Below are 21978 nucleotides of genomic sequence, written 5' to 3' on the forward strand. Positions count from 1 at the left end.
TTCCTCTCCGGGCTTGCGGCGGTGTTTGTTTTTCCTAAACATTGTTTATTTTCTGGGGTGTGTGTGTGTGTGTGTGTGTGTGTGTGTGTGTGTGCACATTTGTGTTTAATATTAGTTTTTCATAGATCTGACACTAACCGGGTGCCTGGCAGTAATACAAATTAAATCCCCGTCGGCTTCCTTTCCATGAAAAATAGATTATCCTCAGAGGGGCGGACTGACAAGGTTTGTGTCGGGTCTTTTTATTTCAGGTAATGTTTGCCATGACACAACTACCAGTGCTATTCTATACATAACATGAATATTAAGGCAGATATGACTCAATACATACAATACATGAATCAATACGATTCAGCATCATACTCTTTCGTATCGCGTGATTTGTCAAGTAGGAGATGGCCAATCGAAAGGCCGAGGTTCAAAAGGTCATCTGAGGTTATTTATGTGTTTATTCACTTTTTTCCAAATATTTGTTGTTCAAACGACTAGCCTCTTTCCATGCACTTAATGCAGCTTTTTTCTTTGGCCTCATCAGCAAAAAAAAAAAAAAAAAAAAAAATCAGGCCTGCTGGGTATGAAGTAGGTCAAACTGTTAGTAGTTAATTTGGGCTTGGCTCAGACGAGCTTGAAACAGCACTTATTTTTCTGTTCACTTAACTCACCCTCTCTCTGGATAATAGATGATGCTGTCCAAAGCCCTTAATCTTATAACTTTGCCGTATTCCCAACATATATTTTTTTCGAAACCATAATTTCATGCTCTTGGGTAATGTGAAGAGCAATTATTTGTACTGTGCTGTATAATAACACCCTAAAAACACTTTATTCTTTGCGTCATTAGCTCTGGATGGTGTAATCTGGGATGCAAAATGGCGTTTTAGACACCGAGGGGCTTTCGCTGTTGTCACCGCCGTCGCATGCATTGTTGATGTTGTTTGGGAGCCGTCCTGCTGCGTGTGCAGCACGTGTCACTCACTTGTCACCGCGTTTCAGACTCAATATCCAGTCACCTCTACCATCAGGGGACTTCAATCATAAATCCACCCTCTGAGGTCACTCGCTATGTGAAATGCATGAGAACGAAAGTGAGACACCGGACAAAGTGTTTCTTTTTTTTTTTCAAAGATCACAATCGCACACTCGTGCTGCTGACACAACGGCTTCTTACAGGACCTTCGACACGCCGTCGATGTGGAAGGTTGATACGGCGAGAGAAGGATAATTGGAATTTTTTTGTGTTGTGATTTACTACAAAAACATTATCGATTATGTTGTAAGTGTCTTTTAAAAGTCAGAATACACAAACTGTGGTGTATTTCTCACGATTCCCTCGATCCCCACGACGGATGAAGCAACATTATAGCTTAAAAGTGCTAATTCATGACAATGCTCAACCATCTGCACCTTTTATTATCGCTTTCATTTCAACATATTTCATGGGTTTAATATGTAGCTGGAAGCTTTATCTGAAAGAACGCCTTCCGCCTAACCTCCGAACACTGAGTTTACTCTTTCTTTTTAATCAAGCACATTAAACTCCAATGCTATTTAAATTAGGACGTCTGATTAGAACGTGTTACATGATATATAGTTGTAAAGGTAATTAAAGTCATTTGACAGTCCAATAAAACTAATTTGAGAGCAAAGATTACGTGCCTCCTAAATACAATTTTAATTGGACATTCATACGTATCACAATGTCGCCGCCACATGAAATAGTCCCACACCAGTTCATGTGTTGCAGCGTGCACAGAGGACAGGATTTAGCTTTATAGACGAGCGTTACAATAATCACAACAATGACACCCCCCCCCCTCCCTCCCTCCTCCTCAACACTTTTCTTGATAAAATATGAAAACCAGAATCACTGTGAGTCACAGCCTTTGAGGTGATAGATTACCTCACTCAAACATGATTCAGAAATGAAAAAAAGGCTAGAACCCGAAGGCTACATGAATAAAAATGAAAATATTATATTTTAAAGACCAAAATAAGACCAAATGGACCACTGTCACTGTGGGTTTTGGACCGTGGCTGACTGTCAGGTTACGTAAACATTGTTGGGATTGGGTCACGTGACTCTTATGCGTTTAATTTGACATTTAATCAAGCCTCACTGGCCAATTTGATGATTATGTAACCCGTAAGCCTGAATGTAGAAAACCCCCGTTATACACGTTACCACCACCATCCCATCAAACATTAACCAAAGTTAAATATTGCATTCACCTACTCTTAACTATACGGAGGGAGAACATCATATAGCACCTTTTCACAAGGTATGCAAACGATGGCGCCGGAGTGTTTTTAGCATCGCTCCGTATAACTCATTGTGATATGCAGCCCGCACAATAAAGATTGAATCAGCCCTTAAGTTTGTCAGTTGTGTTAAAGTCTCGACAGTATTGATGTGATTTATGAGATAGCGAGTTAATGCAGGCCACAGGAATGCCACACAGATGGGGCTGTAACTTCGACACTAAGTGGCATATATTGGTTTTAATAGACTGAGAACTGTCACTAATGGTGGAATCCTTTTGATTTACAGCCTTTTACTGCTCCGGGTCTCAGGTGTTGCTTTTGCTCACAGTCAACATTACCGGGGATGAATTCAACCTTTCTTCTCCTTTTTACCATCAAATCAAGGACGACGCATCTATCCACACACACACACACACACACACACACACACACACACACACACACACACACACACAAAAACACACACTGCACCCATTTGAAAAGCAGGAAGCAGACTTTTTTTTTTTATGTTTAACCGGTGAGTTTAACGTAACGTGACACATAAGTAACATGTAAGAAAACGGTGTTGTTGCTATGGTTACCCTCAGTTTGATGTCGTCAATCACTGGAGTACTTTTCTGTTGTCATGGCATATTGTGAGTGATTGGAATGTTAACTAACTGTGTGATGGAAAGCAATCTCACTTAAAGTATTTAAGTGTTGACTGAGACGTGTTGTTAATCTCACTTTAACATGTGGAGAAGAGAGAGAATACATTAGAAACGCTAATATTAGGCTCATAGGTTTTTAGTAATCGTTGGTAAATCAGCAATAAAAAGACTTTAATAAGAAAACTTTAGGTTGTGGAGAAATCTTTCTGAGTCACTGATTAAGTCAAGTCACCACATCCACAGTTAACAGCATATACCTTTTGTTAATTAAAATAATAATATATTCATAAGCGGATGTGAACATTTAGTGAATAATGAATTACATTCTATAATTGAGTCCATGAACATTTGTAAATGCTTATCTTTATAGCAGCTTACAACTCCATTAAAGAGTACCATAAACCATTCATTGCACGGTTTATCGCACAATACAGTAAGCAGACAAACTATTGTGTTTTCCTCACCACCCCTGTGATTCATGCAGGCCGCACAAGAAAAAAACTGTATCGGTTGCAATAAAGTCTGAGCGATATTGATATGATTTATGAGATCCCAAGTTTAGAAAAAGGAAAACACGGACAGGCTTTTGTTAAGTTTAATTTTGAGATTTGTCTGCACCAGGAATCCATAAATCAATCAATGACTCATAGCAACTTTAAATTTAAAATCCTCTGCATGTCCGACTGGAAAATATACAGTGTGTAATATATGAGAGATGAAGACAATGTCCCCGACAAATGGTGTGGAGACACAAGCCCCTTTTACACAGACGATTCCGCCATAATGGCGGGAAAGTGAGTCAAAATATGCTTTAACTTAAACTTTGTGTGTCTGCGTTTGTGAAAGGAGTGGGACGTCCCACAGTGACGTATTCAATGAGCGTAGGAAATCTGACTCGCTCGATGCATCAAAACAACTACAAAAGGTGAACTTTTGCTCGTCTCACATATTTACGTGACTCTTCAACAAGTGAAGAAGTGCATCATAAACATGTGGATGCGTATAACGGCGGCCTCGTATGAGCAACTTCCAACGCATTATCTTCTTCGGATCTACGATTTGAGCTGGTTAAATCTGCCGTCGCCTTGGTAACGCGACTCCACTACGTCACGTCTTTTCCGCCTCGGGTGCTCGGAGCGTTAAGATAGCACGCCTCGTCTCACCTCTGATGCGGCTCTGTGACGACCTCCGTTGGCGTCTCAGAGGCGTAATATTCCTGTTTAGACTGAGGACTAATAATGGCGGAATACTCATATTTCCTATTGGAATGTTATTCTTGCATTGTGTCACACTGTACACAGGTATGTTATTAACTTATTTATTTATAGATGTGTAACCTGTATATTCACATTAACACTCTGAGAAGCAGCCAACCACCTTTCACCTTTTTCTTTCTTTTTTGTTAATTAGCTTCACATTGAGCCTGGATTTGCTCACAGCACTTCACTGTCGTGTGTCGACATTAACACACACACACACACACACACACACACACACACACACACACACACACACACCCCGAAGCCTTTGTGCATATGCAGTATAAGATACCACTGCAGCTCCTGTCCTGATATGTCATGCCGTCTCATGAATTCCCCCGTCGTATAAAGGAGGAGCAGACGCATGAGGGAGAAAAATGAACTCCGTCAGGAAGCTGGATAACATTTCTCTGACACATACAACCTTGGTCCAGTAAGAATATCTCTGTATCCTGCTGACATGTGATCTTCTGAATCTATTTGGGACAGCTTGTCTCGCTGAACTCACTAAACAAGTCCTTTTCAAGCGGCATCATTCATCAATTTCCACCCGGATGATACCGCACAAGCTCGATAGCTGGCGGACGTTTAACAATATGTCACGCCGCCATCCTCAGACAACCCACACTTAAGGCTTTTACTAATCCATCGCTTCAGGTGTTGACAACGTAAAGCGCTTAAGGCGTCGAGCGGAGCTCATCACGCCCCATTGTTGCCGTAACAACACTTAATCAACATCCATCGGGGGAGAGCTTTTTCAGAATAGTCATTACGGTTCCCGGCTAGTGAGATTGTAACTCGAAGGAACACACTTTATGTTTTTTTTTTTAGGCTAAATCTGTCTTTGTTTGTGATGATGGTACAGAGCGGCTGAAGCACTTTCTGCTGATGGAGAGGTTCAGCAGATAAATGATGAAAGGGATTTTCTGAGAACCGCTGTATGGCTCTTTGAACTATTTTTACTGCCTTATTTTTCATGATTGCTGGGAGGTCCGACTCGACTAAGGCAACCTCTTCTGAAAATTTGTGAAGATGGTTTACTCACGGATGGAGATGTAGTACAGTGCGGTTTCTCTGATTGTCTGCTGTGAACCATGTTTACTCTCAAATGCATACTAAGTGAATCCGCTGAATGGTTCCAGTTTTAGGAACAAAGATGCTCTCATCGTCAAGAGGCTGCATGTGGAATGATGCTTTGATAGGCTAACTGTTGGGGGGGTTGGAATCAGTCTACCTATTATGTGTTGATGAGAATGTAATTTATGTTTCAATTCAACAATGGAATATTTGTTTTACTTGAATGCATCCGTGAATGAAAAGATGAAGATGCAAAGATGCAGTTTGAGACTTCATTTAATTGTGGTCCCTGTGTGTCTGCTGCCTCGGATTTCTACTTTACTACTATTAGAATTTATTAATTTGTTTCTGATCCACTCCCGGACTCTTGGAGATAACCACTTCCTTAGATATGTTTCTAAAATATTCAATGTCTGCATGTTCTTATAGTATATAGTATATTTTATATATTTATGTTTTGGGCATGGACAATTATAAAGTAAAAGAACAAAGATTTGAGAAAGTTTATTTCTGACAATAACTGAAAAAACAATTTCAATTTATTATTTTGCAATTTAATTTTTTTTTCTTCAAATACATGTGTTCAGACTTTTTTAATGTAAATCTATGTAGTTGGTTTTGAAGTGTTAACTCTTCACTTTGCCACAAACTGGGCATGCACATTTTATGCAGGTGACAAAAAACAAAACATATTATTTTCATACCAATCAAGGAAATATTTTATGTGTAATATGTATTATGCGTGAACAAAAAGACAATCCCAGAAGGTTACTGTAAAGAACTTTAAAACTCCAATAAATCAATGACAAAAATGAAAAAAAACAACAACATTTAATCATATCTTTGAGTTCATTGAACCCCAAATAAAAGCAACGTGTCATTGTCCAGCAGACTTGTGAAACGTCTTTAAAGTCACGTTTATTGAAGCAATTCTCATAAATTAGGGAAAAAATGTTATAAAACAAAGTGAATTGTTTAAGAGCATCGTAAAATCAACATAAGAGATCATTTTAATTGATCTACAGTTCCAAAAAATATTTAGTGTCTCGTAACCTCGCAGCAATGAGGTCAACGATATATTTTATGTCTTCTATAAAACAAAAACAAAATAAAAAAGAGCATCTTGATTTATGTCCTTTTGCACTCCTAATTGAATTAGTCATTTCTACCACTTTGCCTTAACGGATCCGCATGCTGCATTACACCAAGGATATTATATCCCTCATCCGACTGGGGGATGTGCTTCTGAAATGTCTTAATCGGTGGAGCCGCCGTCTATTACAGTGACTCACACCGGGAGAGACTCGCCCCCTAAAGGAGGCTCGAGTGTTGCCTTTAATGAATGAGGCCTGTAACATCAATGCCTGTTGACCTGCACCATGCGGTTTAGCCGCTCAGCTGGGGTCAGCGTCTCCACTTTCCATTAATATTCTGATATGATGTATCTAGTTTAAGAGTCGTGAGTGATGTGTTCAGTGTGCGAAAAAAAAACTCATTATCCCTGCTCGAAAAATTCACCAATGTCAATATTAAGTGGGACGTGAGGCTTTTTTAACTGTAGAATTTCTGTGATCTGTGAGAGTGCGCCTCCTGTGATAACCTTATGAAAGCTGAGTGTGTGTGGGTGGGTAAGTGGGTGTGTGTAGATAACAGAAGAAGAAGAAGAAATTGGGAGGGAAAAAAAAACACTCTCACCATGATCCGGCATCAAATTCGAGGCTGCATCTTCTTGAATTGGCTCGATTGGGCGCCGCGGCCATCTGCCGTCTTGGCAGGGACCGGACAGGAATGACGAGCGCAGCACTCACAGAGGAATCTGTTGTTGTTATTTCAGCTAATTCAAGTTAATGGCACCTGTAAAACTCACCACATAGTATAAAAATAATCACATGGCCTTGAGAAAAAAATGCTACAGTCGTCTTTGTCAAGGCGATGCCATAAAAAACATGTGGTTTGTGGGAAAACAGGAAATGGATGTCCCATGACATAAGTCTTTGTGGGGAACTGAGCTTAGTGAAAGATAAACATTTAATTCTCCACTGAGACACATTTAATGTTCATTTAAAGTTTATACAAGTCTTGGTTAAAATCAAAGTGATGTGAGTCCTTTTCCTTGGATTTCTAGCGTTTCCTTTACACCGCGTTCCCTCGGACACCTTCTTTCGGGTTGAAAACGCAGCTTCATATTTTCCTCCGTGGTGTTTCTTTAAGCCGCTGAGGTTATTTGCTGTAAATGTCACCTGGGACTCTGAGTGACAAAATAATGACAACCTTTTTCTTTTTTTTTCTTCTTTTTTTTTGAGGCAGAGCAATTTCCCAGAATTGAATGAGCAGGATGTGTGCAGAGTGAACAATATGTGCACTCGCCTCCCGATTGGTCTCTTGTCAATACCATCACACGACATCTCTCCGACAATGTGTTCCGACAAATAGATTGGACGTCTCGCCCTGACGGACGCCCCGGAGGCAAAATAGAGGTGTAAACACATACGTGCTTTTGTCCACTCTGTTTATTTTTTTTATGAAACCCCTTCAGACGAATGCAGTCAGAGGCAGAAATGGATCACATTAAGGGCGACGTCAAAAAAAGGCGTAGATCAACCCCCCCTTTCCCCTCCCCTTCGTACAGTAGCTACAGAAAATATTAGTTAATTAAAGTGTCATTGAACCGGCTGGGTTGTGTGACAGAAAAATCCATTCATTCCATTAAAGTAGTAACTGTATCTGTTTGCACGTCAAACGTCCGAGAGATTATCGAGTTGTGATGTGACAAATACACGTCTCATTCATTCTTGTTATACGACACTTGTGCTCACGTAAAGCGGATAGTTCGAGTCAGCGAAGGTCACTACTTTTTCAGTTTGAGTCAAGATTATATGTTTTTGCACCATTTTCTTTTTTGAACCTGTCGTTTTCTTGTTTAGATGACATTCTGCCCTGATTCTTCTTCTTCTTGGAGGGTTGAACATGTGCTCGTGATAGCAAGTGTTTTCGTTTGTCTCTGCTGTTAATTAAATGGTTCATTGGATTTGAAATAAAAATGTGACACCTTGGGTTTAAAAAAACAAAATGTTACAAATAGATAACTGGTGTGAAGTGACAGTTATTAGCATACAACTTTTGATTATTTGGATTTTTGTTCTGTAAAACCAGCATAATTGCAACAAACAGTTAGTGCTCATTAAAGTGTGTACAAGTACAAGTTTATTAACGGCCGTGGTAGAAGACGTTAGAAGACAAGTTAAAGTCCTACATTTGAGCAAAAGTAAGCAATGATTCTCAGAAGTAAAAGTACTCATAATGGAGACAGAAAATCCTCCGTCACTGTCATTATATTTTGTTTCTCATTAGTTTATTATCACTGATTCATTAAGCAGCATTTTAATGTTGCAGCTAATCTGAACTCTCTGTTCAGTGGGGTAGTTTTTTATAAAAAGCAATATATCATGTTCATAATAGGATTTAAATGACTAGTTGATAATGACAAAGTTATTTGGCAACTCTCTTGATAACTGATTTATTAATTTTCGACAGAAAAGCCAACCATTCTCTGGCTTCTCTGCTGTGTTTCTTCTATTATCGTCGTACTTTTAACTGATAAGACAAGAGATGACATTTGGCATTTTGACTATTTTCCGACATCAGATTGATGACGATGAAAAAAAGTCATTAGTCGAAGCCCCGATTTATAATATCATCTCTTTATGGAGAAAATGGCGTAATAAAAGAAACCATAACTGAAATTTAGAGGGGTAAAAAGTTCAATGTTTGCATCTGAAATGCAGTGGAGTGGAAGTAGTATAAAGTCACAATCGTATCTCAGAATTGCACTTACAGTTGAGTAAATGTACTTCATTGCTAATGGCAGATAGTCCATCTATCTTTGTAATAAATCATTTTAATAGAGACATTATGTTTTTGCCCAGAATCAAGCATTTTGATCTAAAACTTTTCTCATATTTCTTTTTTTTTTTTTTAAAGATTGAACTTTAGTATTACATTTCAGGTAACATTTTCGCAGGGTGGATACGTGGCATTTTGAAACGAAGCCCCTGAAATGTTAAGTCGGCTGCCAGATCCCAGCAGCTGTAGATGACGTCGTCCTCTCGGAGTCTCAGAGCGGCACTGGAAACGGACTGACACAAAAGCAGGGAGTCATAAAACATTCAGCATCATTCAAAGTCTCCTCTCCCATGCACGCTAAACAATGTCACATTCACGACAACAAGAGAATGTCGGCCCAGGAAGCATATTTCAGGAAACCCTTTATTTTTGTTTGAGAAACTGAACGTGGAGGAGGGGAGAAAAACTTCCTTTGGCTTGACAGACTGTCACATAGCGAGTATTCCAGCAGCTCCGTTTCCAAGTTAGCTCCAATAAAGTAATATTATTATTATTTATCAGGCGTACAGGATTTTTGAATTTATAGGATATCGTTTAAAAACGGGGGAAAGAATGCAAATGTTGTTTTTCTGCTGAATCTTTACCGAGCAAATCACACCTCATTTAGACGCGATTAGCCGCCGCAAGACTTTCTCTTTCTTTGAGCTTTCGTGACATTTACATTGAAAATGGTAAACAAAATGGATTCCTTGTGCAAATGCATCCCTTCGGAATTAAAGTCTGCATGGAAATGTGCCATTCACGGGGGTTCATTTACCGTCTTTATTTCATTGTTTTATGAGGTCTTAAAAATGTAAGTGCTCCTTTTTCTTCCTCCTCACCTATTAGAGAACAGCAGCTGTGAGGCAATTCAGCGAGGGGGGGCAAATACAAAAAAAATCTGAATACCATGTGTTGAACTGTTTAAGGGCTAAGCAGCGGGTTTGATGGATTACAAGTCAGTTAGTCCATTTTGCTGACGGAATGCAAATTTATTTATGACCCTGAGACTGGGAGAAAATGAAATCATCATATATTTCCAAACACTCACACAGTGTTTTAGATTAGGGGAATCTGTTTGGGATGGAAACGCATTCCATGAATAAATTGTGCGAGTTCCCCCCTTTTGGAAACAACTCTCGGAGCCGTACTTTTCCAACATCGCCTGGGTTCCCTCCAACGATTCGGCTCTTGAACTCGAGAGAGAGAGAATGTGGAGAATCCGCGTGAAAGGAAAAAAAAAGAAATCTTAATTTAAGGGGCACGACGGGACACGGTGTCTTCTCTTCAAGTCGGCGGAGTTGTACTTTGAATCAAAAACACTAAATCAACTTTAATTTTTAGAGTGTCTGCTTTTGATTTATAGTCGTGGAATAAAATGCAGCCCATTTCATATGATTTGGTGGTTATCCCATTTGACATTTTCATCAAATCACATTCTCGGGCCATATCTGTAAAATTGAGAAATCATCAGAGCTGAAGTAGTGGGATATTGGAAGTTCGGCTTCATCAGCAGTCTGTGCTGCTGAAATGAGAGACCTTCAGTGGGCTCCTTCATCGGCATCCACCCTCCCCTTCACTTTCCGCCTCTCCGGTTTTTTTTTTTAAATCTCCATCTCTCGTTCTCATTTGGCTTTGCTCCTCACTCAGCTGCACAAGATTTCGGTGAGATCGCACTGTGCGGCTATTTTATCTCCACTTGTGTGCGAAATAATTTAATTAAACAAAGTCACAGCTGTGCATAGCATATCCAGATCATAACATATTTATTGGTATTTTGAGAGCTGAAGCTCCCACCAGATCTGTATATATATAAATGTGTATATATATACATGTGTGTGCTTGTGGCATCTGTGGCATTTTGCTGTGAGACAAAACTGCACATTTCAGAGTGGCCTTTTATTGTGGACAGTCTAAGGCACACCTGTGCACTAATCATGATGTCAGATCAGCATCTTGATGTGGCACACCTGTGAGGTGGGATGGATTATCTCAGCAAAGCAGAAGTGCTCACTATCACACATTTAGACTGATTTGTGAACAATGTTTGAGAGAAATGGTAATATTGTGTATCTGGAATGAATTTTAGATCTTTAAGTCCATCTCATGAAAAATGGGAGCAAAAACAAAAGTGTTGCGTTTATATTTTTGTTGAGTGTATATATAAGAGAGAGAGAGAGTAATACCTACTCTTTCAACATTAATCCCAATTAATTTCGCCAACCAACCCATATCAATAATATCTAATTAAACCGATAACACTATTGATCATCACGCGGCATCATTTTGCATGGTAATTAATGGCTAAAAATGCTGTGGCATGCAAATGGGGACCCTCAATTTTCTTCCCATTGGACTGCATTCCTCATAAGTGGTTTGCAATGTAATATGCAATCCGCTGATGGCTTATTAAGATCTTTACAGTCATTTAATCTGAGACTGCGGTCAATTACATCTCTCTGGAGTAGCATTGCAGTTTAATTTGATATAAACAAAACAATAGGCTGTGAAGCTGTGGTCATGGTGGAAGATGATACACCCTCTCTCTCTCTCTCCAGTCTGTGCTGGATTGCAGACAGTCAGAGCCTCCACTGCATCCTCCTCAAGGGACTTTCTGTGTTGTTTGTAAACAATAAATAATATTAATTTCATGCTAGACACCTCTATTGGATCGATAGCCATCGAGCGGGTGAATCAGCTGTCTTTATAGGCTGCGCATGTTGCGCCTGTAATTGCAGCAGTTTACGGAGTGACCCCCGACGTCAATGTCAATCCGCAACATACGAATGAGCCTCATGGTTTCTTAATACCGACGGGTCACCGAGCCCGGTCTCTTTGGATCACAGCCGCCGTGAATAATTCAAGGCGATACATGAGGAACGGGGGTTCTGTCTTGGTTTGGTGATTGACTGCGGGAGAACAAGCGGCTTCAAGTCTCAGGATATTGTAACTCAAGCCACTGGTGTGGGAGAAAATTAATTACAACACCACAAATCGATAAACAACTAAATGTGTCAACCCCCCCAAAGAGACGTGATCGTTCATCGCAGCGCGTCTGAGGGAGCAAAACAGGATCCTGGACCCAGAAGAACCGGTGGAGGAAAAGTCAGGGACGAGGCCGAGGCTCGCTTTGACTCAGCAAACATCATAGTGAGGAAAAAAGAAAACCCCACACTCGAATAACTCCTTTTAAAACAGCTGAAGCTGAACTTCCTCCCTGTGTGAGGATAATACTGACTGTGCATTTATACATGTCTTCTCACATCCTCATTTGAAATGCATGTAGCTTGGATGCCCTTTTTTCCCGGAAAGAAAGGACTCCGACTCGCAGCGCCTGATAGCACACAGAGCAGATTAGCACAATGAGGGAGATCATTATGAGCACAACGTCGCGAGTGACCAAGGCTGAGTCATTCTGGTGGGTTCGGCTGCCGCCGCGCTCCCGCCTTCCTGAGCCCCTCACATTGGCAGTGGCCGTCAGGTTTTTTTTTTATGGTGAACTGTATGGCTTGTGGGGGTTTTTGTGTGTGTTTATGCATGTCTGAGCTCGCCTCTGTCATTCCCGTCTGCGACTTTGACCTTTAGCGAAGGGAGGCTGGATGGAGAGAAAAGGCTTAATGAGTTTGTATAATAGCTGAGCTTCTATCTGAGGAATCATCCATCTACATGAGCCCCATAATTAGCTGGTAAGACAGTGGTCCGGCACTGCACTTCCACTTATTATTCTGCTGACTATTATGTGGGAGTGGAGAAATGGATAAACAAAGACACAACCCTCCCTAACCAGCCCCCCCCTCCCCTCCCCATCTGAAGTGTATTAATAATCTGTTGTTGATTCTGGCAGTGCAGTAAGAATAAAAAATAAAAAAAAGGCATGGCTGAACAGTCTGAAAATCCTTCCACTGACACCCCCCCTGGAAAATAAGGGAAAAGCTATCTGGAACATAAGTCACATCCTGGTCTGAGTTTGCTGACAGGTGTACACCCTCATGGGAGCGCTAATCCTCCTGCTTCTTCATCTGTGTGTCCGTCACTGATGTACTGCAGCATCACACACACACACACACACACACACACACACACACGCACACGCACACGCACAAAACCCCCAAGACAAAGCAGGGGCACATGCAACTGAAACTCAATGACATGCAGATGTGATCTGCGTGGATTTGTATGCAAAGCGCCCATCTGATTCCCACCGCGCTGAGCTGGATGTCATATCCATCATTTCCATGCGAGGCAAGAAGTTATGAAAAGCACACTTTGCGAGCACGCGGACGGCAATCATTTCCATCCCGTGGCGCGTGGCCGACGCGCGGTTAGTTGCGCTTATATGTAAATATGTTTGCCTGAAGGAAATAACGTATAGCAGCAGGGGCATCAGGACGGCTCCGGTCCCGGAGAGCGTGCAGGATCCGCTCCTGGTTTTGCCGCTCCGTCGCCGCGTACACCTTCCCTCCCCCCCTCCCCTCCCTCCTTGCCTTGACTCTCAACAGTCCAGCATTGCTGTGCAAGCAGATGTTGTTACTCCGATGCCAATCCTCGCCATCCCTGCGATAGGAGAAGGCATTCTCTCGCGCGAGGGGCTGCAAACTGAGAAGAAGCGAGAGAAACTGCCTCTCTGCTCGGCTCAGTGAGGAAGAAGAGAGAGGGGGGAGAAAATAAGAGAGAGAGCTGCGGACGGATAGCGGCTTTTTTGGGAGAGATACGGCACGGTGATCGAGCTGGGAGCGAGGCGGGCGGTTTATTTACCACACCTGTGATGCGTTGTTCTGAGCAACGGAGACGCGCGACCGGGATACTGATGGCCACGGTACGGCGCGCGGATATGTGTTGAGGAGGAGAAACAGACTTGGGCGTGTGTGAACAAGTGCTACTAGAGGACAACTCTCCGGACCTTAACAGATCCAAGAGAAAAAAGGCAGAAGTCTTTCTTCTCTTTTGCTTCCCCGTCTTTTTTTTCGAAACTTGGGGCGATAAAAAGAGCACGAAGATGCCCGTACTCCCGGGCCCCTTTGTCCGCTGCGGGTTCAGCGCTACGCTCCCTGCGTTCTGGCTCCTCTTCGCTGGATTCACCTGCACCGGTGAGTTCACATTTTACGCCTTTTTTGGGGGGTTTTGCTGATGCATATTTGTATGAAGGGGAAACAGTAAAAAAAATTAAAATAAAAAAGGTTGCAAGTTTCACTTTTTGCAGGAATGTAGCCACTGTGCCGGAGCGCGTCTTTGTTGGCGTCGCTTGTTATTGTTCTCTAATTCGCTAGCAGCACTAACGCCAATTAGCTTGCAACCTTCAAGGCGGCGCGGTGTCGCCTCGCACGTGTCAACCAAGGTTAAAACTTGGGGTGCCAAACGTCTCGTCCTCCACCTTTCTCGGGTTGCTAATGGGGGGCTTTATTTGAAGCACGATATCACGCGTATGTTCCCCCCCTACTGTCGTGACTGTAAGTTAAGAGCCATACCTGGTGCTTTTAACAAGACGGGGGCCCGCGGAACAATAAAACGCAGTGACATCCTCCTTTTCCATATGTCACACATCATTGGGGCGAATCTATCAGAAGGAGGAGTGCACTATCACCTCGCTGGCTGTGTTGTTGCATCTTTGAGCTGCGTGGCTTCAGAGCCCGCATTCATCCGTCCGAACGGGAGCATCCAAACTCCACGTTTCTGCCCGACCGGGACTCGTCCCTGCTGCATTCCCTGCACGGTGACAGCTTTACGGAGTTGGTGGACGACCCCCCCCCCCCCCTGCACGCGCCCCCACCCTGCACGCGCCGATGAGTTACGTTACATGATGTAGCCTCGTGGCCAGACGTGATGGCATGCAAAATGTGCGTTGATGGACAAAAGAATCAGCTCCAGTGCAGGGAGCAGGTTCTCTCAGCAGCTACACATAAGCCATTTGTGAGTCTGTGATGCAGTTTCAAGATTTCCTCGACTTCAAACATCAAATCCCGGGCTGTGTATCCACGACGCTTGTGCAAATGACAGTTTAATTCTCGCCACAACTCAACATAACGAGCAAGAGCGCTGGCCGCTGACCCTTAATATCACGGGTCACTCTTACAGTGCACCGCCAAGTCGGTTTAATCAATGCTTTGATCAATGCAATCACTTCCCTTAATGCCCACAATGCACCATTTCACAGTCCAGACCTTTTTATTTGACTGTATCTTAAAAAACAAATTTCTTCCCCCCCTTTGTGCTCTATATCAAATATCGCCCTTGCCGCTGGAAGCAGCTGGTGAGGAGCCTATCCGGGAAAAAAAAAACCAGTTAGGATTTCACACATCATTTGCCCCGCGCTCGTTTCCGAACTGTTAACCTTGCTTTGGACAGAAGGCAAACATGTTAAAGTTGGTGTAATTGTGTCTCTTGCTTCAGGACAGAGATGATGAATTAAGAGGGCTTTTCTCCCGCATTAATTAGTGTATAATTATGAATATATTAGGATTAAATAAACAGTCATGCTCGGGGGACCTCATGTATCAAGCTAAGTAAGTGCCAGTGCGGTGGTATTCACGAGTCATTTTATGATGCATGTTGAAACGGATACATTCAGATAGGGTTGCATGGGTGGGGGGGGCGGATTGGTGGTTCAGGGGGCGTTTACTCACAGGGAGAAGTTCCTCGGTTATGGTGGTCACGCTGGTTTCCTTTTGGTGCTCTCGTTTCCTCCGAAAAGACCAGCTTCATGCCAAAGCTCTCGATTCCCACAGTTCCCATACTGTTTGTCTGCCTCTTTGTTCACTCTGTGGTGGACTGGAGCTCCATCCAGGGTCTTTTCCTGCCCTCCACTGCAATGCATGCTGGGATGGGTTCCCAGCCCCTCTGTGACCCCCACATAGCAACAAACCAGCTCATAAACTAGATGAATAGTTATATGGGTGAAATCAAGTTTTATTCTCTTCTCTATCACATTTCTAGTCGGCTCCCCTCCGCCCTGTTTCCGCCCGTCACTCTCTATCATACATTATGCCAGTACAAGCATCCTTACGAGCTCCCACCACAGCTCACCGGCTACTTCTTTATAGGACAGCGTGAGTTCAGACCTGCAATGGATCACAAGTTAATTTGGTAGCCACTTCTATCGACATCGGGGGCCGGGACGGTCTCAGCTGAGCTCCGTCTGAGCTATCCTCCTGCAGAGAGGAGGGGCGCTGACTCGGCGTTTGTCTCTACCAAAAGCCGACTTGTCTTTTTTTTTTTTTTTTTTTTTTGCGTGGAAACATAACTCAGTCAGTAATAGAGGTAGGCCTGTCAATCTAGATTTGGGCTAGCAGAGCACTTTCCTTTTTTCGCTGTGTTGTGAGTGATCTGACGGGCCGGGCAGAGGGGGTCGTATGCTCTCAGCCTCGGGGACAAAGAGCTCTACTGCTTGACCTGAGTGAGTGAATGTGTGTGTGTGTGCACTGCTTGATGTTTTCAGTATGCAACATACTTCTATGTGTGTGTATGTGTGTGAGAGAGAGGGGGCGGGGGGTTCCACGAGGATTTGCATGCATGCTTATCTGCTACATGTGTGAGGTCTGCAGATTATTCCATCTCACGTTGCTGCTGTTTCCCCATTTATTTAAACTGGCCCTGTTAGTCTGTTGTTAGTCCCTTGTTATTTACTCCAGTAAAGATGATCAAAAGCGCCGGCTTATCCATGCAGAGAGAATAAATTCTGGATTTTTCTTTTTGTTTTCCCCCCGTCGCCCAATGAGAGCGTTGCCAAGCAATTGTTGAGTGGTTCATCGAGGGAGCATGGGATTTGGTATCAGGTACCATCCAATCGTGTGAACAGTCACCTCTGAGCAATTCCCACGGGGACGTGAACCTCGCTGATGATGCAAGGAGACGGCCATTAACTGACAACAAGCAGAACTCTATTGCATAATACAGCAATTTGGGATTCCACATTTATTTGTACAGTAATACAAGGGCTTCTTTTTTGCCAGAAGTCTCTTATCATCCCAATGTGGATCATCCCAGAGTTGTGTTTTCTGGCAGCCAGTTTTGTCTCTCCTCATTGACTCGCTAAAGAATGCGATAAGGAGACCGAAAGCTGAAATTAACATAATTTATTGAGGGAAATTGCCTTCTGGTCAAAGGAATTTAAAACCACTTCGTTTCTGTCCCATAGCTAATGCATGGCAAATGATGGCCATGTATTTGCGGGGATGTGGTCTTTCAGACGGAAGTGATAATTTACTACCAGCAAGAGTTTTTGTTCCCTCTAGTCATGGGAGATGAATTCAAATGATACAGACAATGGGAAGACTTGTGCACTGGGGGAGGGAACTTTTCGATATAATTAATAATTTTCTCAACGGCTTATACTCACCCAGTAAATTAGCATGATGTACAAATGCAGAATATATCACGCAAGGAGGCAATTACACTTCAGGGGGAAAAAACCCAGGGTAAAAAAATTTAAATTATTTCACTCCTCAGGAGTACAAATGATTGTTATGAGTTTTATGCTGCTTACAGAATTTGAATTGGGACAACGTGACGATGGAAAAAAGGAAAAGTTGGAATTGCCTGTTTGAAGGACAGTGCTGATCGAATGAATCGCTTTATTTTGAAAAATCACTCTCCGTCTTGTCACTTCGTTTGAAGGAAACGGACAAATTGAATGAATCGTCTTCCCTCCAAAATGCAATTTCTTCCGTTTGAGTTACTGTGATTAATGGAGGCAAAGATAATAGTTCAGCATAAATGAGTAAAAGGTAAACAGTGCATGTCAACACGGGTCAGCTTTAAACAATGGAGGAGCACGCTCCATTTGGTGACAAATGCCCAGGCGCCTTATCTTTCAGAAGGCTATGTCCCCGCGCTTATCATTTGCAAATGGCAATCTCTGGGAGTAAAGGAAGGACACAGGCATTGCCGAGGACACGTGGAGGATGAACCTTACGGAGGGGAGGGTTAGGTGTTATTTTCTGCAGTCTGTGCAGAGGCCTTGCTAAGGTACTACATCTCTGTCAAAATCTGCCCTTTTGTTTCAATTACCCCATTTCTATGATTCAGGTCTATGCGAGAGCGCTTAGGGCGGAAGTTGGGCTCTTTCCCTCCAGGAATGCGGCACACCGTAGTCACTATCTGGGCTTTTCTATCCGGGCAGCTTAAATTTGACCTTTCACCTCTGATGGGCAATGAGATTAACCTATGTTTCAATGGGAATGTGGCAAAGTTGAAATAAATCGCTCGCCAAGAAGCTCCCGTCAGGATGTTAATGCTGTGTAACGATTTAATCTCCCGTCTCGACCTCAGACATGTTGTAAATACAGAGTCGCCACCTTAAACGCATAATACATGTTCATACCACACCAGTTGCAAAAAGTTGTAACAGCGGTGGCCAAGGGGGACGAAACTGAGTGAGGACTTTTTAAAATGTAGCATTTCGAGGATAAAGTTAACATAAAGTTGAAATGTCGAGTATAAGGTTGAACTTTAAGCTTTAGTGCAAGGCATAAGAAAATATAAATCAAAAGTGGGAGGAGGATTTTTGTTTCAGTTTTTTTTTTTTGCATTTAAATGAAGACAAAATGTCAACAGTTAATGTTGAACTTTTGAGAATAAATCAAACTACTAGCCCTGGGCGTCATGCTGAATTTACTATACATTTAAATGTTGTACTCAAAATGCAAAATGATCTGGAGCTAAAATATCTTCCATAATGCTTGGCCCTCCTGTCATCTGTACTCTTCTGGAATATAACATACATACTATATATCTATATCTCTAAAGACGTGCATGTTCTTTATCATTTTGTATTTGTATACATGTAGCCTTGATATATTATTGGTGTCTCTGCTTGATTTATCATGGATTTACTTCCTATGATCCCTGATGTTGACTCCTCAACAGGTGTGGCATGCTGCGTGTGCTTGCATCTATTCTGGTTTCATTCTCTGATCCAGCCTCCATCCTATTGGGTAATGGGGTTGTGAGTGTGTGAGACTGGGGTTTTTTAAGCATTCAATGGCAACCTGGACCATAATTCACAAAGCCACCACAGTATCCGACATGGTATCAGCAGTCGGTAGATTGCCCTCAATCCCTGCTGTTGTGTTTGTGTCGCTGCTAACCATCCTGGGCCGGCGCTCGCATAACCTCACATGAGCCACCAGTGTGGGGGTCTGGATCAGCTCGTTGAGCTGAGAACCGAGCTCTTTCTGTGGAGGGTCTAATCGAATGTTCTTTCTCCTGGGTCATGCCTCTCTCACACACACTCTCCTGGAGAGAATGAACATGCGACGCTGACCTTGATCCTCGTGTTCTCTTGCTGGCAAACAATTTCACCTCGGCAAAGAACATGTGACACTTGAAGCCTCATGTCATTGAAGTCGATCGCAATAGAAGAGATGCCGAGGCTGCCAAAAGGCACATTAGTGTACTTTCCTTCCCATCATCTCTTGGAAAATGATCTTCTACCTTTTGTCACTCCCAGAAAACAGATATGTCACACCGTTCGGCATGTGCGCTTAGCCTTAAATGCAGTATTTGTGTGACCCAAAGCCTGTCACTTTGCCCCATAATGTTTGTTTTTATTACAGCCGATGTGCTGTCTGGCCGCTACACTTTGTACAGTGAGAATAGTGGTGTGTTCGAAGGCTTTCCACAGTCCTTCCTGTTCTCTAAGTGATCAATACTCTTCTCCAAATGGTTAATTGGCCATCAGTCACTGTCAGAGGAAGCGCTTAGAAACCCAGAGGTGTCTTGGTGCAGCTCATAATAAGAGAGTGTCCAGTCCTCTGGGTCCTCTCCTGGCCTTTACTTCAGGCTGGGTGGTGGCTGGGGAGAGCAGATCTGAATGCAATGTGGAGCGCCATAGATTAATAGTTCTTTAGTAAGGCCACCAGGGAGCGATGTGAAAGCCACTTCCACTTCATCATGCAGTAGACTGGATGGAAAGTCTCCAGTATGCAGTGGGGAAAGACATTTTTTTCGAGAAGGTGCGAAGGTCACGTGATGTGAACTGGCATTTTCTGGATTTTTATCAGTTTTAATGTCAACGTGTAAAAATCCCCTTTTTTTTGTCCATTAAAAATCCAAGGTAACATTTTTGTTTTAATATAAAGGGGAAATGATTCTCAGCGGTTCTGAAGTCACGGAATAACGACACTCGACAGCTACTTCAACCTTGAAGAGAAACACACCTCCAACCGAATGTATGGCTCATTGTTATGCTCGCCCCTCATTTAGCGCGGTATGTAAAAGACATAATTAGAAATCACCTAAGGCTACGCAGACGGGGCCTGCTGGTGCTTGATTGGCAAGGGTATCCGATGGAGATCTGGCTCAGCCTCAGCTAGAATTTGTCATCTTGAAGTGATTTTGTTGACAAGACAGGAGGCACAGTGACCTTTCCTAATTATGTGTATGTGTCCAGGCACCGACGCCTGAGGCAAGCAATCTAACTGAGTCAACAGAGCGCTGACTCTCGGAGCACGTTGGAGCCCAGGCAGCATGTCGTGGGATGTAAGGTTAGAATATGCTGGGTTTAGCAGCGAGCGTGTTACTAATTCACTATTGATAAAAACATCACTAATGGCATCTGTGTCACCTTTTTTTGGCTCCGGAGACGTGTAAAGGAAGGAAAGATCAGGCCGCCTCCTTTCGCTGCTTCCTGAAATCATCACAGAGTCGTTCTGATATTTTACTATGCAAAAGCTGATTCTCACAAAACATGAACCATTTATCATGCCCCCCCCCCTAAATGTGTGGCAGCGAGAGAACAGCCTCTCTGATCTATGTAGGTCCCTCTGTTATTGTTTTTCCCAAACAAACCATTTCCCGATGTGAAATGAGGTCTGAACATTACGGATTCAAAGCTTAAAGCTAAGCAGCAGATTTTCTTGGCAAGGCCATCAGGAACACCAGGCTCACAGAAAACACATTCAGGTCCTTACTCCAATAGAATTAATCATGCCGATACAGCCACTATTGAGGCTACACCCCCTCCCTTTTTACAGCATACCTTGCACTTGATTATATCTTGTATAGATTTAAATGTCCGCTGACAAGACGTTCATGTTCGATCAAAGTGCGTTTTCATACCAGCAGTTTCTTGTTACTAGTGCTTGAGTTTCAAAAAGATGAGTGTTGTTGCCATTGTCTCCACCAATCTTGTTTTTCCCGGCAGAATTTATGGCAAGGATTTAAGTGGAAGTAGAGAAAGCAGAACTCTCATTTAAAATAATCATTGATAGGAGTGACGGAAGGGTTATAGGTTGGAATGACCATGATTTCAGTTTTAATATAGTGTAGGGCCTTGGGCATTGTGCTCCGCATTATATGGAGCATTCAGTCAGATTTATAGCCAGAGAGAGAAATAAAAGATTATCATCATGAATGGAAGTCATCACTGGTGTATTCTAAATAGTATTTTACAGAAAATATTAACAATAGAACCTCAATAAGTAATCATTTACTATCATTTTTGGGCTCAGGAGCTTCATGCCACGTAGACGTACCTCCATCACCCACTAAACTTTTTTTTTTTTCCTGTCTCCGGGGATGATGCACAGCCTCTTCAGCAGTGCCCTGTTGCAAGCCTGTGTAATGTAATGTGGGTAATGCAGCCTGCATAGGCTTCCGCTTGCCCCTTTTTTTCGGCACAATCTGCAAATTAAATAAAGGGACGGCAGTGAGGGATCTGGCTTAGCTCGTCTCCATGACAGGACTCGGGATGGGCTCAGCCAGACATTTCTCCGGACGACACACATGTTTACATTTAAAGGCAGTAATTTTAAAGGATTCTACCATATCTTTTGTTTGTATTTTGATTTAATTTTCCAGAATGTTTAGTGTGTTTAATGCATGTTTTGTAATGCAAATTGGTTAAAAAAACT

The 21978-nt window shown here is 42.6% G+C and overlaps 1 protein-coding gene across 4 annotated transcripts in view; it reads left to right on the top strand.

Moving 5' to 3' along the window:
• Positions 1-14095: 14095 nt before the first annotated feature.
• unc5a (unc-5 netrin receptor A) overlaps positions 14096-21978 on the top strand; it is a 119262-nt gene continuing 111379 nt past the window's right edge. For all 4 annotated transcript variants that reach the window (XM_084009058.1, XM_084009059.1, XM_084009060.1 and 1 more), the window contains exon 1: positions 14096-14217. In XM_084009058.1, the coding sequence (XP_083865184.1) occupies positions 14127-14217 (91 nt within the window). In that variant the 5' untranslated portion in view covers positions 14096-14126. The remainder of the gene's footprint in view (positions 14218-21978) is intronic.

The sequence above is a fragment of the Eutrigla gurnardus genome (genome assembly GCF_963514095.1).
Source record: "Eutrigla gurnardus genome assembly, chromosome: 5".
Lineage (NCBI taxonomy): Eukaryota > Metazoa > Chordata > Actinopteri > Perciformes > Triglidae > Eutrigla > Eutrigla gurnardus.